We start from the raw sequence: 16,432 nt of genomic DNA, 5'->3' as shown, positions 1-16,432 counted from the left end.
GGAGATGGGATGGCCAAGGACAGATTTTTTAGAGTTGCAAGTAGGAAATACTTTAACCAGAAATACTGCATTTCTCTTAGGGCAATATCTATGTTTCGCATTGTTGTCAGTGGTGGTAAAATAGTAACTGGATTGCATTTTTTCACATCAGTGTAAGCTTACCATAGCCCTTGATCCAGGCTTACCTTTTGTTCCTGCTGTCCCAGTTGTGGGACAACAGCCTTGGGGTTAGCTTGATAAAAGAGTTTCCTGCTTTCCTTTACAGTAAAAATCATGGGATGGGGGGGCATTGTATTTAATTATTTACTCATAATTATATTGATTATATTAATTATTGATTTATGTATACTAATTTCTTCATCAGTTTGTTTAAGTGTGCTCACCAGCAGTTTTTATATCCACAGCCAAGGGGTAGGTGAGGCAAAGGACAGGCGGTGAGAGCAGTTGCATAAACTGGCACCAGTGCAGGGCAGTTACACAGACAGCCCCTCACTGCTGCTGCTGTCTTTTGTGACCTTACATAAGCTCTCTGCATCTTGGTTAATTCTTTATTTGCTGTCAAACTGTGAAGTTACTCAGCATACTGATGGTCTCCCAGTCACACCCCTGGAATGGCATGCAGTAAGTGCAATTCAGTTTAGTGGATTAGCAAAGCCTTCTGCTTGGATGTGGTCAGAAAGAGGAGAGTGAACTGCTGTGGTGTGTGTCCTTTGCCTATTGCCGTCCTCTGCTTGGCAGGGAACTCCCACAGGGGTCAAAATCAAAGTTTGGAGCAACCTCATAGAGGGCTTTTATGCCTATGTCCCACAGCTTACCTCTGTTCTGTTCCTCCCACAGAAATGCATTGACATCCTCATTGAGAAGGAGTACTTGGAACGTGTAGACGGTGAGAAGGACACCTACAGTTACTTGGCTTAGCATTTTTATTAGCAATTACCTGACTGTGTGACACTCAGCAAGTAGGTATGTGATGGAAAGAATGAAAGCGACAGAACTTCATAGCAGCCACCCTGCTGCCATTTGGACCTCCCTTTTTAATGACTGAGACCAGGACTCCATCAGCCAGTCTCAGATTTACATCAGAACTGCTCAGGATTGATACATTTCAAGTATGTAAATATGGACACCAATGCCATTTAACCTAATTTAAGAACAGAAAGGAATCAGACCCTTCTCGTTTAAGGGTTGCATGCTACTGCATTTAAATCAATACATTGGCTATATGATAAACAGCTGCCATCACAGGCAGCACTTATACATGTTGGCAGCACTTGGAGAGCGAGTCTGAATGGACCCATGTGTAATCTGCTATGAAAAACCATTTGTATAGTGTGTTTCATTTTTTAATGTGTGATAAATAATAAAAAAAAATTTAAAAGATTTCTGTACAAGTTGCATTTGGTTTTATTGTTTTAAGTTTCATGACTTATCTTTCTAAATGTAAATAAAAGGTATAATGGTTATGAAAGCTATTAGAAATTCGTTTTGCTTTTCCTCCCCATTTTCTGGTGCTTTAAAAACATTTTGTTCTCTGAAGATATTGTCATCTGTCATTATATGTGCATGTTATTTCTTTTTGAAGAGGAAATGTCTGCACTTTGAAAATAAAAGAAATTTGTGATGATTTCATAAGATATGCAGAATAGAAAATGCTCAGAATATATGGCAGTGCTTGGTCATCTGAACTTGGAGCTGGTTTTAATATTGCTCATTGTGCTATAAAGTGCATCACACTTGCATAAATGCTGCCTAGAATAAAGGAGGTTTAGGCTGCCCATTTCTTTGAGTGGAGCAGAAAATTGAGTGTGTTCCTGAAGAACAATTCCCATTAAATGCAACCTGTGATGGGAATTAAAATACTTTAAAAGTGTTAATACACCTACCCTGACTGACCAGGCTTCATTCCATTCTTCTCGCAACATTTTATGAAATGAGTATTGGCTTTCCATATGCTACAAGCAAAATGCTGCCATCCTCACAGGTCTCACTATTGGTAATCTATATTTTCTAATCTTGATCCTGAAAATAACTTAACTTCTGTAGCCATTTTACCCTTTATACAAACTGTGATTTTGTTCAGTGTTTCTTCTCGCAGGAAAGGAGCCAGGTTTTGTGTTGCTAATGTTTCTCTCTTGAGGGAAATGGTTACAGTTGAACTCTGGGTTAAAAAAAAAACCTGAGCACTACTAGAAGGGAGGGGTGTCATCTGCACTTGAGATTTTGTACGCTTGCTATTTCTGTTCTGAAAGAGCTAAAGACTGCCATTAGGGGCAATAGAAGCATCTTGCTGCTCAAAGTTGCTTTTGGAAATTTAGAATGGGGGACCTAGTGATGCTTCTTAATTTTTTTTTCCTAAGATGCTGTTTTGTTTTTGTAAAACCTTCTTGCAGAAAGTTCAGGGGTAATAGATTTCTTCAGCAGGGTATATGTGCTATGATAACAAAGAAGCAGCCTGAACTCCTTTCTTAGTTGGAAGGCCAGAAATCAGCTGCTCTGAGCTTCCTTTCAAAGCCCTTCACTGGTTAAAGCAGTGCTTTATGTACTGTGTATCCTTCAGACCAGGAGCTGTGCTCTACCTGAGGAGGGAGAAAATCCGGTTTTTACTTTTGGACTGTTCTTTTCCTAATGAGCTCCTAATTCTTACTTGGGTCACCACCACAGTGGAGGGCATGTGGCAGCTGCCTGCTGTACATGGAGTGTGGAAGCAGAAGAGCTGAACTCAGGCCCAGGCTTGGAGCCCCCTCAGTGCAGCAGGTAACTGGTCACCATGGACAGGATTTCATGGACTCAGTTTTGCAGTAATGCCACCCTGTGCCTGCCCTCCCACTCCAGCTGGTTTGACCAGAGCATTGTGTTCTACTTCACAAAAGGCTGCAGAGTCCACATCCACCAGCAAGTAAAAAATAAATGTGGTAGTCCTGTACAGACATCTACCTGCTGTCTAAACGTTTCTGAAGGAAAACTGTGCATTTCTCTTCTGCATCTCTTAACTTTTTAATATAGGTGTAGTTACTGTTGTATTTATCATTCAGTTTGGTGTTTCAGAGAAGCCACAGCAAGGGCACCTTGTGCCACAGCTTTGTCTTGAAAGTAGTGTTTGTCACGGAAATCACAGCTACTCTGGCAATTGGAGGAGTTTCTGGGCTGCAGCCATTACTCCAGAGGATGTGGATCTAGCTGCATCCAGGGGAGCTGAGAAGCTGCAAGAGCACACCTGTTTCACTGAGGCACTGCAGCACCACAATCACCTGACTGCCATCTACACTGTTTCCGTCTTCATCCTGATGTTAAACGTGACCCAAAGTAACAGGAGGAGACAAGTATGGAGCTGCCTTTGCACAGAAGTTACAGGTTAAATTCACATTGCTTTCTGAAGGGGCTGACACAAAATTCCAACTCAATTCCAGTAAAAGTGAAGAAGTTCAAGTATCCTTTATTCAAGGTTGAAAAATGTACCACACCACATTATTGCAAAAGTTCATAGGTACAAAACACTTTGCAGCTGGTGAGAAGGCAATAAAAAGTCAGGGGTTTTTTTTTAATTTGTTACTATAAATTACTGTTACAGTACTTTGCAAATACAGAATTTCAAATTGCATCATTTGTATTTTTCTAAAATTGCCCACAGTACTAGAAATTCCTGAAGATAAGGCAGCTGTTTGTTTAAAAGAAGAGGTAGCTGGTGTCAAGGGATTTCCATTTCTCTTTCAATGCCCACATACTTAAGGGCATCCGCTTGGCTATATCTGAAATTTAAAAAAAAAAAAAAAAAAAAAAAAAAAAAAAAAAAAAAAAAAAAAAAAAAAACCAAAATTACAAAAAAAACCAGTATCATGGAACATTTCAGCTTCATTCTTCTGACAGAATGGCACCGCAGCCTGGAATACTCTCATACTTAGATTTCCCATCATTTCCTCACCAGCTGGGGTGTTTCCTTCTTGCGTGAATTTGCAGGTGCATAACACTGCTGACCCACTCAAGAAACTACTTTCAGAGGTGTTTGATCAAGAGGAGATGAATCACTAAAATTCCATACTTTTTCACCTTGAATCTCAGAGTCCTGAAGTTCATTTTCAGTACTGGAAAGCAACTGCATTTCTCCAGGATGACCTACACAGTATTGCCACTGGACAGCTTACTTTTTGCCAAGTAAGATGATTGTAGAGGACAGTAAGGACACATTCTTAACAAACATTTGTCTGTAGTAATTCTGAAATTTCATTCTCTGAAATTCGTGCCTATTTCTGAATGATGGGGGAGTTAACTTGTACTGCTACCAAGGTAACCCAACCCGAGAAAGTCTGCCCCCATTTGTCACTACAGTTTGCTCTATACAAGCTGCTTTTCCAAGTTTGCAGGCTCTTAGCCAGCTGCATTGGTCAAATCAGTCTTGCTATGACACCTGGCTTAACAAAACCAGTGTGGGGAGTGCTGCTTCTCAGCTGCTGAGACCTGAGGCTTGCAGGGGCCAGGCAGGCACAAGAATTAACTCTGAGCTGCACAGATACTGAAAGCGAATCCCATCTGAAACCCATCTACCCACCTGTAGTCAAAGAACAGTTCTTCACCAGTCTGAATGGCTCTTTTAGCAAATATTCCTATTCTGTGATCACCATTAACCATCATAACTGTTTTAAAAGAAATCAGGTATGTTAGTACAAATACTAAATGCATCTTGAAGAAATACCAGTATTTCATGCATTGATGAAAAGCAAGTAAATGTGAAACTTACCTTTTGCATAGCAGTTGGGATTTACTGAATGGTTTGCAAATCTAATTTTGTTGCCCTTGCGTGTTGCATCAACCACAAAATCTAAGGGGGCAGAAAAAAACAACAAAACCCACAAATGTTGGATGGGTCACCTACAAACACATTTCTGAGTTTAATACCTAGTGTGCTTGGATCTTAGCAGATTAAGATAATTGCACAGCTTCCCCCATGGAAGAGCTCACCCACCATCCTACAACAGCTGAACTCTGCTGTTCCACACGGTGCTTTTCCTTTACCTCCTGCCACAGTGGCACCACCTTAGCTTCCCATTGAAGCTTCTCTACCTTTATTCCACAAGGACAAGCTCCATAAATATGCTAAGTCAACACTGACATAAAGCAGCAGGGTTTTTTTTCCTCATTTCAACTATTTTCTAGTATTTTATGCTTGACACAGTGCAGTCTCTATTTTTCTTTTCAAGTGGCAGCAGTCACATACCACAAGTGGCTTTTTTCCCCCAACACAATTACCATCATAACTTACTGATGATTTAATTCAGTAAAATTACTTCAGACAACACCTGGCAAGCTTTTTACATTCTTTAGTCTACTTAATGTCCGCACACAATTTTACTCCATGAGGTTCTACTCCTCTTGTACAGTTGCTTGTGCAACAGGCTCCACCACTACATCTAGCTGATTAGCATTTAGAGAAAAAACCCCAAAGACTAACTATCAACAAGATAAATCCACACACTGATAGGGAAAGATGTGTGGAAAAAAAATTCTCATTGTTACCTGCTGCCTGCAGAAGAACAGGGCTGAACAAAATGCTAAGCATACATATTTTACTTATGCTGCCAAGGGTTGCAGCTAATGCATACCATTATGCATACCATAATACATACCATTATTCAAGTTAAACAGAAAGCTGCACATGTATTTGTCATACACTTTTCCTCTTCTGTCTGCCTCATCCTGAGAAATAATCTGAAAGAAACACCACTTGTAAAAAAGGGAAGCACTCCTCCATTGTGTAACCACAGCATCTTAATGTCAACCCCTCCAGCCTTTTGAAAGACAGGTGGGAGGTTTTTTATTCTCTGGGATTCAAAGTATTCCCAAACAAAGTGTTGTTTTCAGCAAGCATTTTGTACTTACCAAACATCCATGCTTTGCTTTTAGCATAAATAAACTGTTTCAGAGCAGAAGAAAAGCAAGAATTGCTTCTCCTCTCAAAATCAGGACTGTGTACTGTACTCAGGGTTTTATTGCTACAGAATACAGCTTAGTGAAAGCTCCTACTGACTTTCAGTACTATTCTAAATAATTTGCCACCAAATTCCAAGCATGTCTGAACGGAAATTCCATCTAAAACAAAAAGAACATTCCAGCCTCTCCTTCTCACAAGAACCAGTTTCAAAATTTTTGTGACATTTCAATTGTGTCGCTCCTGGGGTCTGAGCCTGTGCCTGGAGTTACAGCCTGTGACACTGAGTCAGCACACGGCTCTGTCTGAACGTGGCACCAGGTTAGAGACAATGGCACCCATGGTCGGTCACTGTCAATGCATAACTTCACCAATATCCAGTGTTCTCCATCCTTACCTCACCACAGTATTCAGAGATGAATTCATTCTTCTGTACAGGATCTTTGATAAAAATTCCCCAACCTGCCACATCTGAAGGTGCCAATAGTAAGTGCTGTGGAATAGAAAAACCAATAGGTTTTGATATGCCTGGCTTAGATTTGAGTTCAGGGTTTTTCTCCATTTTGTTTTGTATCACTTTGTGAAATGTTTATGTTAGAACTCCAGAAGTGCAGACAAATCCAGAGTCTTCTAATAATCAAACACACACTAAAATTACAGCTTGTGGATCAGAAGATATATGTAAAAGAAAAATGACCAAGTATTTAAAAACTATTAAAAATTTTAGTTTAATCTGCTCAAGACACCTTGAAATGAGGGGGTTACATAAAAATTCATTTACTAAAGACTTCAACCTCAAAAGGTCTGCAGACAGGAGCCCACTCCTCACTAGCTCAGTAATCAACTATTTTGTGAGAAGACGTTCCAGAGTAGAAATAAACTTTGGCTTATTGATTTTTTGATTTATTTGCCAGAACTGAATGGGCTTTCAAGACTTTAGTAGGCTGTACACAAGTTTATACATTAGAATCAACAACTGAAAAAAGAAACAGCTTCTAGGCTCTGGGATAAACTTCTTTATGCTGATCTGGGGAAAGACTGCTGAGCTCTTTAAAACAGCAGCCTATTTGCAATTAAGAAGCAAAGCCTGAATGGGGAAAAGGAGATATTCTGCTGCCTTGATGCACAGAAAACACTGATTGGTACATGACAAAATGTAGATAGACTTAGCAGCACATGATCAAGCTAACAAGTGACAACTCCTTTCCTTGCTGTTTTGTTTGGTTTGGGTTTTTTTGTTTTCTTTTCCAGTTTGACAGTATGAAGGCAAAGAAATTCCATTCTCTGGCTTGAAAATATAAGAACACCTCAAAACCCAGGCAACAGACATGCAGTTGTATAACTCTGGACATACTTTTTTGGATCCTCTCTGAATGCTGCAGTTCTTGCAAGAAACATTTTTGCTGTCCCAGTGGTCAGCTGCTCCACAAGTCAAGCAGAGGTCAGGATCACACTCACGGACAGCCAGGTAACAGGGGCACTGCTTGGTGTTGCATTGTGCTTTACAACGACACCCAGGAAAACGATTCTGGCCTACAAAGGAATGTGTGGAAAAGAAAAACAGCAAGTATGAAAAAATGCAGAGTAAAATTAAGACTGTGCAGATTATAACATATCAGAATATTTAACACAGCCACTGATATCTGCATAGGACATTCAGGAATACTACAAATTCTTTCCTTCCCTGATTTTAATAACTCTTTCTCAATTTTAGGTCTGAAGGCTGCTTCTGACTTCATGCAATGGCCAGTTACAGGGGCCAAATTAAACTGAACACGCTCACACTGTTGGACACAATTTGCTGCTCCTGTAACTGCCTGCAGCATGGACAGACTGGTAGTACAGAGCTCAGTGGTGGGACAGTGAGAGAAGTTTATAGATAACTTTTAAATGTTTTACTTACATTCTGAGCTGCACTGACAAAACTTCTCACAGAAGTTTTGAGCAATTACACATGGGCATGAGCTATCACAAGGCTGACGTGGGTGATCACATGGCTGATAGTTGTAAACGTGATTCGATGACCCATCTGAATAAAAATAGCAACATTTTGTAAAGTTGAAAGTTGCAAATGAACAATATACAGTTCCCCTCACTCTAAAGCAGAAATTCTCTTTCAGTCATTTAATTAAGAAAGCCCAAACATGAACAAAAAACCCAAACCCACAACAAGTGGGGTTAAAAACCCAAAAGACACAAAACCAGAACTGTAACCTTAGTGAGGTGTTTTACACCATTAGCTGCCTTCCTAGTGCACCTCGTTCTGCCATTGCTCAGCTGCTTTGAGTATTCAGAGCTGAAAGCTGTTTATGTGGAAAACTGAGAAACAAAACTACAATGGTATAATTTCCTGTCAGGACATGTTTTGGAATAGCACTGGTATTATTCAGCAAAGTAAATTTGCTGAAATACTGAAAGCAATTTTTAATGTGGAACAACATCAACTTTCAAACAGGTAACACTGGCAATGTAATCTATTATTACTATACCACTGTGCTTTCCCAAGTCATTTTCCAGTACAGACAACGCTGAAGTCTTCTAGGCAAGAAAGGAACTACCAGGGACAAATCTACAGCTTTACAGCAGCTACAAGAATTTGGTGCTATATAAATTATATTTGCTATTAGTACTCCTGAGCATGTTTTGGGTTTGCCTGAATTTGTAAATTTGTAAAAATGCTCAAGTTAGCAATCAGCAACAAAAAATGAGAGAGACAAACTGATCAATTATTTATGTTGCTAGAAGTCCCAACTATTCTCAGCAACTTTTCAGAGAACTACTTCTAAATTAAGCTGGCTTACAAAAAAAAAAAAAAAAAAAAAAAAAAAAAAAAAAAAAAAAAAAAAAAAACCGACACTTTTTAATGCAGCTCCTATCCTTAATGCCATTTTTACCTGTGCTTCAATGAAGCCATACTGGAAACACAGTAAACTCAGCCTCCTTTCCTTTTTATGGAATTATACAGAGCTCTTCCAGCTATTTAAACCAAAGAGTACCTTTTGTCCCTACAATACGTGTAAGCGAGAGTTTACGTTTTTAATTTTCATGCCCCTAAAATTTCTAGCTCCCCACAGAACATACATAATGGCCTAACATTAAAAAAACAAATAACCAGCCCCCCCCCCAACAAACAACCAAAACAAAAAAAAAAGCAATAGTAGAATCTTAAAAGTTCAGGACATAAATTGAATGGAAAGATGCTAACCCTTTTTCAGCTGTATCTTTCTGCAATGAGCAGCCCACAACCTGCAAAAACACAAAACAAACAAGAAGGTTGACAGGAACTCCTCCTGCAGTGGGCTGGGAAAGGCAGCTGCATCTTGTACCCACACTTGACTTAAGATGAGAAAGTTTCTGGAGATGTGAACACCTGCTAACTGCACACGAGTCAGAGGGGCTGCAGCAGAACCACCCTGTCCCAGTCTAGGGCTTGACAAGATCAGAGCTCTGCAGGCTGCTCCCCCCACTCCCCACACCATTCCTCTAGTCCCAGGATTGCACAGACGAGCAGTCCCCACCCAGCCCAGCCTAGAGATGCTTAAATTCAGATGCCCTTGAAGGAAGCCCTGCCAAGAGCAGGCTGCTGGAGCTGCTTCTGGCAGGCAGGAGCAGCAGCAAGGGAAGGATACAAAGCTGCAGATCTGGAGGGTCATGCCTGAACAAGGGGATCAAAATGGGACAACTGTTTGCTGCACAGGACTTGGCCCCAGGACCACTCTGGCTGTCACCTACAGATCACAGCCAGGTCCTACCCTTCACCTGAGGAGCTCCAAGTACTTGACAGGAGACAGTGTCTGCCTGGCACAGCCACCCAGATGGGACCTCAGTATTCCTTCTGGCTGGACACTTTTCCCCAGGTGTCCTGACTGGTGGTGCAGCACTGAGCCTTTCCCGTTCTGCTTCAAAGCCTGCACTCCTTTCTCTTACGTCCTTACAGTTTTCCTCCAGTGTCCCCTTTCTCAGGAAGCTCAGCCAAGTACACCCTTTGCCAGAAGTGGTGTTCTTGTTGTGTGATGAATTTTATTATATGTGTTTGTTGCTTTGCTGTGGATTTTTAAGAGTAACATGGCTTTTGGTTAGCATAACATAATTCACTATACTTGAAAGTTCTTGAAATTACATTTACCCCTTCATTTTGTATCCATTTCAGATTGCAAGCTCTTTGGCCAGGGAATGTCAGCTATTTCATAAACGGTGTGGCAGAAACAATCAAGCAAAAACACCTGTCTGGACCTTTAGTACCAAAAGGAAAACCATACTTTTAATTTCATAGCCTTAAAATTAAAGGAGAAATCAGCTGTTTTATTTTTTCTTCAATTCTCTGCATTTTAGTTACCACTTGTATTTTAGTGAACACACATAACAAAAAAATAAGACTAAGGATTTGCAAAGTTTAGTATATCTTCCTTAGTATATCATGTAACAACATGAAGACAATATGGGAGAAGCCTCATTCCCTGGGCAAAATAATACATTGCCAGCTGCATCAAACAACCTCACTTTCTCTGCAGATTTACTGAGCTGCCCAAAACACTCATGAGCACAGGTACTAAAAGCTTCCCAGCACAGAACACCTACAAAAGCCATTCTGCCTTTCAGTGAATACAACACTCCTCAGAAGTTTGCACTCTTTAAAAATATCTCCCACTGTAACTGCTTAAATAGGACTTTTTAGCTGCTACTTCTTTCATGAAAGCATAGCAGCTTTTACTTCAACTAAATGGTGTGCAGCGCCCTCCAACAGCTTCAGATAAATAAGATTCTCTATAAAATTGCCCTTTTAAAGCATTACTATGAGATTTAACGCAATAACCTATTTTCTTACAAGCACTGAAGGAACCCATACAAGTTAGAAACACACAAAGGCAAACTTGTCCAAGTAACTAAGGCTGAGAGGAAGGAAGAAGCCCAGAATCACAGAGTACTATAATAGATGACATTCCTATTAAGAGTGATTTACTCTAGAATAAAAAGCTACCAACATATATTTATGAATTATGAGACATTGACTCTGCAAGAAGACACTTCTCATATGCCTAAAAGGAGTGCAATTTTAACTAAATTACTCTCATGCACACCAAACTACTTTCTTTCTTGTCTACCTGGTGTTTGGAAAATGTAACATACCATATTTTTGAACAAGTCTTTCACGGAAACTTGTCTGTCACCCCAAGATAATAAGAACCTACTAGCACAGCAAACTTTAAAAGCATTCTATGGCCAGACTTCTTAAAGTACTCTTTCATTAGCAATTAGCAGCTTCATTTTTTCTCCTAAGGTAAGCACTATCACAATGCACACAAATGTGCACACACATCAACAAAGCATCAGTAGTAACAAGTCAAAGCAGAAGGAAAACTACAGGTGGCAGTCACAATGGGAAAGGCATCCATCTGCTCTGCCCCTCTTCTGGAGAGATTGGTGTCACAGGAGGGAGAGGGGGGCTGGAGACACACAGTGGCAGCAGGAACTGTGGGCAATGACAAAAGCCAGCAGGAAGCAGGCTGCCAACACTGACCAGCTCAACAGGAGTTTTGACTGGCACAATCCAAGAGTACATTCACCACCTTGTAACTTCCAAAAACAGTCACAAAACGCTCAAGTTCCCCCAGTTAGTGCACAAAGCTGGAGCCTGAGCAAGCACTATACTAAAGGCATAGTCATTTTTGTATCTGCCCTATATAAATCTGCCATCTCAAACAGAAGCAAAAGGCAAGACCTGGTCCCATGCAGCAGGAAGCAAAGGCAAGGAAAAGACAAAGTTGAAAAAGCGTTCACAGCTTGAAACTTCATTACAAAAAGTCAACTGGAAACTGCGTAGCAAGTTTCCGAGCAAGCCGGTGGATTTGTACATCTGGTCGCCGACATCTGCAGGAGAGCCAGCTTAGAAAACAAGTGTTTCCAGAAGCATCATGACAGCAGCTGTCAAAGATATTGTTTTCTCTCCTAACAACCTACTAGACTTCTAAACTTTGCCAGTGGTTTTAGGCAGGAACAGTGTCAGCCAACCAGCACTAAAAACACTCTTTGGAAGAAGCTGCTCCAGCATTTCTTGCTTTGCACAGGGATACTCTGCTATCAGAAAGGACATTAAAAATTCAAAATACATTTTGAATTATGTCAAATTGTAGTTAAGTCTACAATTATGTCAAATATGTAGTTAAGTCTTTGTAGTGTTTGATTTTCTGGCATCACTCAAAGACTTCAGTCTCCCAGATCATCTTATCCAGCCTCTCCACCAGTCCAAGACTCAGCCTTCCAACCAGGTACCACATAAGAATATCTGTGCCAATGCCTCAGCTGCACCTTTTGTCTGGTAACAGGATTTGTAAATCCCTACAAAAAGCCATCCTGAACTCTTGGCAGAACTATATAAGCTATTCAAACACATGCAGTGAACAGCATGAGGAGGAGGAAAATGAGAAAGTGGGGGGGAAAAAATATTTTCAAATAAAATTACTAAGTGGCCTCTGAATAGGGGATGAGGGAGAAGAGGAAAACCAAAATAATAAAGCAGCAGCTTTACATGGCCTTAAAATCAGCACCAAAACAGAGGAAGGAATGCTGATTAGTTAAAGCAAATTCAACTCAGCTCCCAGCAATGGAAGAAAAATATACACATGAAAGAATTAACAGTACTGAAGTACACTCTCCCTCCAGCATACACCCATGCTTTTCAGAATTCTGTCTTCATTCAGGTTTTTTACTGGCTTCTATGCAAAGTACTCACTTCTCCTCAAGGCAGTTTTCTCAAACTAACAGGTTAATCTGATACACAGGCCAGGCTCTGACATTTACTGGTTCTCCAAAAACCAATTATATTAGAAGTTGTCTTCTCCCACTGATCATCCTTACTACAGCTACCTTAACAAAAATGACACAGAATGGAGGGAGACAAGACATTTCCTTATCCAAGAGGGGTGCAGTCTTGTCGGCTAGTTGCTCAGTATGTCCATAGGGCACCAAGATAATATGGGAAATAGGTAAAGTCTTGCAAGAAAAGACTTTATCTGCTCTCAGCTTGGTTACAAGAGGCCAGCAAAAGCCAGCTTTTTGCTGCTGCTTTTCTCTCTGGTGATGCTGATTTAGCTCAAAGCCACATGCACACATGGAAAACCTGCAGACAGGTAAGAGCCCTGCAATGGAAAAGGGCAAAAGGAAAGGAAGGGCCTTCCTGGCTCTAGGACTGGATTTACCCTAAGAGTGAGTAAATTCAACTAAAAGAATGGTAAGAAACAGAGGAAGATTTTCAGATGGTTGTCCCAATTTCTAGTTGTGGGAGAACTTCAGCAAGTTACAGCAGGATGTAGGCAGGCTAAACTGCTTTCCTTTTTAAAAAGGCTACTGCCATAGAAGAATGGAAACAGCTTGACTGCCACATATTCTGGGACATTATATTCGTAAAATTATCTCCTTCTTTCAATGAGAGTTTAAAGAATTAAAGGGCATTTCAAAACTAAATTGCTACCAATAAATTTTTTATATTGGCAACTAATAAGAAAGCAAATAAAATCAAGAAACCCCATGCAATGGAGTGTGCTTTCATTGACTTGGGGAAAAAAAACCACCTAAACTAAAAAAAGTCTGAGAATTCTTCCAGAACAATGTCAGCCTGATAATCATACAATCCATTTCAGCTGCAAAAATACATTTGAACCTTTTAGCTGCTCTTTTAAATAGATGTAGTGGCACCATTTTTACAGCAATTTGTGTGAATCTGACAGCAAGCTAATTCTCAGCTACATATTCCAAACTTGCACCATGGCTAATAACCTAAATTTAAACAGCCAAGCCCACCAAATGCCCAAACACTTGAAAACTGTGCCAAGAGTACTAAAATCAATAGCTCTTGCTGAGAACAAAATCTTTTCCAGATGTTCACTCAATCTTTTCCCAGCTCACGTTGCCTGCTTCTATGGTACAAAGCAGAAATATTCTACTCCACGTCAACAGGATCTTTGAACCAGTTCAGGAATTTCACTAGGCCTGGAAATAATAAGTAGACAAGCAAAGACAGAAGCAAGGAGAATTGATGGGAGAAGAACTAAAAGGACAAACCTGAGGGAAAATAAGGGAAGTTAAAGGGAGAAATAAGAAATTATATGGGAAAATGTGTACTTATTGCTTGCTAAAGAAATGTTTTTGTTAATTTTCAGTCAGCTTTTAGTCTCCTATGTTCTTATCTCTCAGAATAAAAATAATCAGTGCAGACGTGCATTCTCCAAACCTCAGGATTCTCAAATAAAAATGCATTTCACTGACAGACAGTAGCCACCAAGTTTTGCAATTTCAACAGAAATTGTGTCAAATAATCGTCTGTTCTTCATTGCAGCTTCACTTCAAATAACAACTTGTTAACCTGGTTCTTTAGTTGGTGTTCTAGGTGCTAATGAAACTGGGGTGCTACAAAGGAATAGTGTCTCCTAAAGAAAAAGAAGGCAATCCTACTAGTTTGCTATCTGAAGCTTGCTAGAATGCACTTCATCATTAAAAAACATAGGTTTTAATTTTAAAATAACATATAGTCATTACTCAAGCCTATTGAAACACTTCTGAATTGAATGTTTATCACTGAAAAAAATAATTATACCGCACTATCTTGTTGCAACAAGCTGCACAGGTGATTTCTAATGTCAAAACAGGGTTTTGACTGCTTGCATCAATACACCTACAAGAAGCTGGCTGTTAAAGAGCTTAAAAAGAAAGGAAAGGGGAAGAGAAGAGGAAGATTATAGTTGTCAATGCAGTAAGATTTGGTCTGAAACTAAAACACCATTTTGTTTTATTGCTGCAACTTTTGGTTTTGGAAGCAAAAGAAGAGTTGCACAACTTTTCCTCCAAAACACTTTCTGTTCTGATCCCCTGTATCTCCAATTTATTGTTATGCTAAGGGTATTTAGTAACAGATTTACCTGTGTTTCCTTTTCTTCTTTCTGGGAGGAGTATCAACATCTTCAGCAGGGACTGGTGCAATAATACTAGATTCCTTTACTCTAAACTCATACACCTAACAAGAGATACCATAACACATCCACGATAAATCTCTCACTAGTACAAAGTTGCTCATATTCTAAGTTAGTATGATTTCCTCCAACCAACAACTTACAGATTATATCCAGTCATAGTCTCTTTTCAATACATTTAAAGTTGATTATTTTTGTCATTTAAGAACTGATACTCTAATTTAAACCTCCTGTAAATTTAATTTAAAAACAGTTTTAAAACTAACTTCTATGTATTTGTGGTATGAATTCTGGACCATAGCATTCTTGGGAAAACCAAGAAAATTAATTACTTTTCCCTTTTAGTAATCAATACTAGTATTTGTATACTTTAGCTTTAAAAGTAAATTGCTATGACTATTAGCAAGTAGCTTCCCTTCCCTTCTTACCTGTCTGCACGTTTTGGTCCCAATCAGTCTGGCAATTGCACAGAAGTTGTCATAGTAGGTGCCAATAAGAACTCTAAACATTGAAGCTTCTGCACCACTCCATTCCACGTTCTCTGGAGGCTCAATATTTGGCTTCATCTTTATTGGTGTTTGACACCTAGAATTTGCTTCTGTAATAAATAATTGAGAGTAAGACTACGTATCAAAATTTACTTTGCCCTTCACATTATGATTAACTGCAGTTAAAAAATATCCCAGGGTTTTTGTTGTTTCCTAAATGCCAGAAAAAACAAGCACTTTTCAGATGCCTCTTACAGAAGCTAACAGCAGCTACTCAAATTAATGACCAACATGTAAATTGAGACAATGCAGACATTCTCTTAGAGTTTAATTCAACTCCTATTATTATTCTGTCTTTTCACTCCATTCCATACATTCCAAACACACTTTTCGGAGGATTAGAAACAGCACGAATTTTCTAGGATTAGAAATGGCTTGACTCGTTGTTTTTGTTGCGTTGGTTTTTTTCTCGTTTTCGGTCTGTTCATCCTCTCAAGCACCGCAGCTCACTGAATGAAGCAGCACTGCTCAGCCTTACCAGAGGAACTGGATGTTTCATCTTTCTTCTCTTCTTCCTCTTTATCGTTGTTCTCCCCGCCGGTCTCGGCGCCGGCCTCTCGATCGCTGTCGGTGTCCTTTGACTCCAGGACGTTGATGGTGGGAGTGCTGGGCCGGCTCGTGTTGTTGGGCAGCCGCCCCCTCCGGCGGCCGCCGGGGCGCTTCGGCGGGGTCTTGATGCGCTCCGCGGTCAGGGCAGCCGCAAACTCCTTCGCGCCCTCCTGAACACAAAACACCGCGGTTACAGCACACAAACGGAGAAGTGCTTCCACTCATGGGAGAACACCTTCTGCTCGCATCCTGAGTAACTTCCCACTGTTCTACAAAATAATCATGTGCACCAAGTTCCAGTTAAAGGCACTCCAACTGTGATCACGAGTACTTTTGATGCTACCATGAAAAAAATCTACACTTACAAAGAACTTGTGTCAGTACTTTTACTTTGGCTGCCAAGAGAAAAAATAATTCAGTAGTAAATTTCTATTTTCCCAGATGACAGAAAT

The 16,432-nt window shown here is 40.0% G+C and overlaps 2 protein-coding genes across 5 annotated transcripts in view; one reads left to right on the top strand and one right to left on the bottom strand.

The window, feature by feature from the left end:
• Positions 1-1,380, top strand: part of CUL1 (cullin 1) — a 52,486-nt gene extending 51,106 nt beyond the window's left edge. Inside the window, exon 22 of the mRNA XM_041466149.1 lies at positions 838-1,380. Within this exon, the coding sequence (XP_041322083.1) occupies positions 838-918 (81 nt within the window). The 3' untranslated portion in view covers positions 919-1,380. The remainder of the gene's footprint in view (positions 1-837) is intronic.
• A 2,033-nt stretch (positions 1,381-3,413) lies between these two features.
• The window catches only part of EZH2 (enhancer of zeste 2 polycomb repressive complex 2 subunit), a 50,712-nt gene continuing 37,693 nt past the window's right edge, over positions 3,414-16,432 (bottom strand). For all 4 annotated transcript variants that reach the window (XM_041466145.1, XM_041466146.1, XM_041466147.1 and 1 more), the window contains exons 10-20: positions 15,910-16,150; positions 15,312-15,481; positions 14,833-14,927; positions 9,126-9,166; positions 7,824-7,949; positions 7,275-7,453; positions 6,318-6,413; positions 5,619-5,700; positions 4,733-4,813; positions 4,544-4,628; positions 3,414-3,746 (exon numbers count right to left, since the gene is read on the bottom strand). In XM_041466145.1, coding sequence (XP_041322079.1) covers positions 3,686-3,746; positions 4,544-4,628; positions 4,733-4,813; positions 5,619-5,700; positions 6,318-6,413; positions 7,275-7,453; positions 7,824-7,949; positions 9,126-9,166; positions 14,833-14,927; positions 15,312-15,481; positions 15,910-16,150 — 1,257 coding nt within the window. In that variant the 3' untranslated portion in view covers positions 3,414-3,685. The remainder of the gene's footprint in view (positions 3,747-4,543; positions 4,629-4,732; positions 4,814-5,618; positions 5,701-6,317; positions 6,414-7,274; positions 7,454-7,823; positions 7,950-9,125; positions 9,167-14,832; positions 14,928-15,311; positions 15,482-15,909; positions 16,151-16,432) is intronic.

The sequence above is a fragment of the Pyrgilauda ruficollis genome, unplaced genomic scaffold (assembly GCF_017590135.1).
Source record: "Pyrgilauda ruficollis isolate IOZ18807 unplaced genomic scaffold, ASM1759013v1 scaffold2, whole genome shotgun sequence".
NCBI lineage: Eukaryota > Metazoa > Chordata > Aves > Passeriformes > Passeridae > Pyrgilauda > Pyrgilauda ruficollis.
The sequence above is the reverse complement of the archived record's forward strand: the minus strand, read 5'-3'. Positions and strand labels throughout refer to the sequence as shown.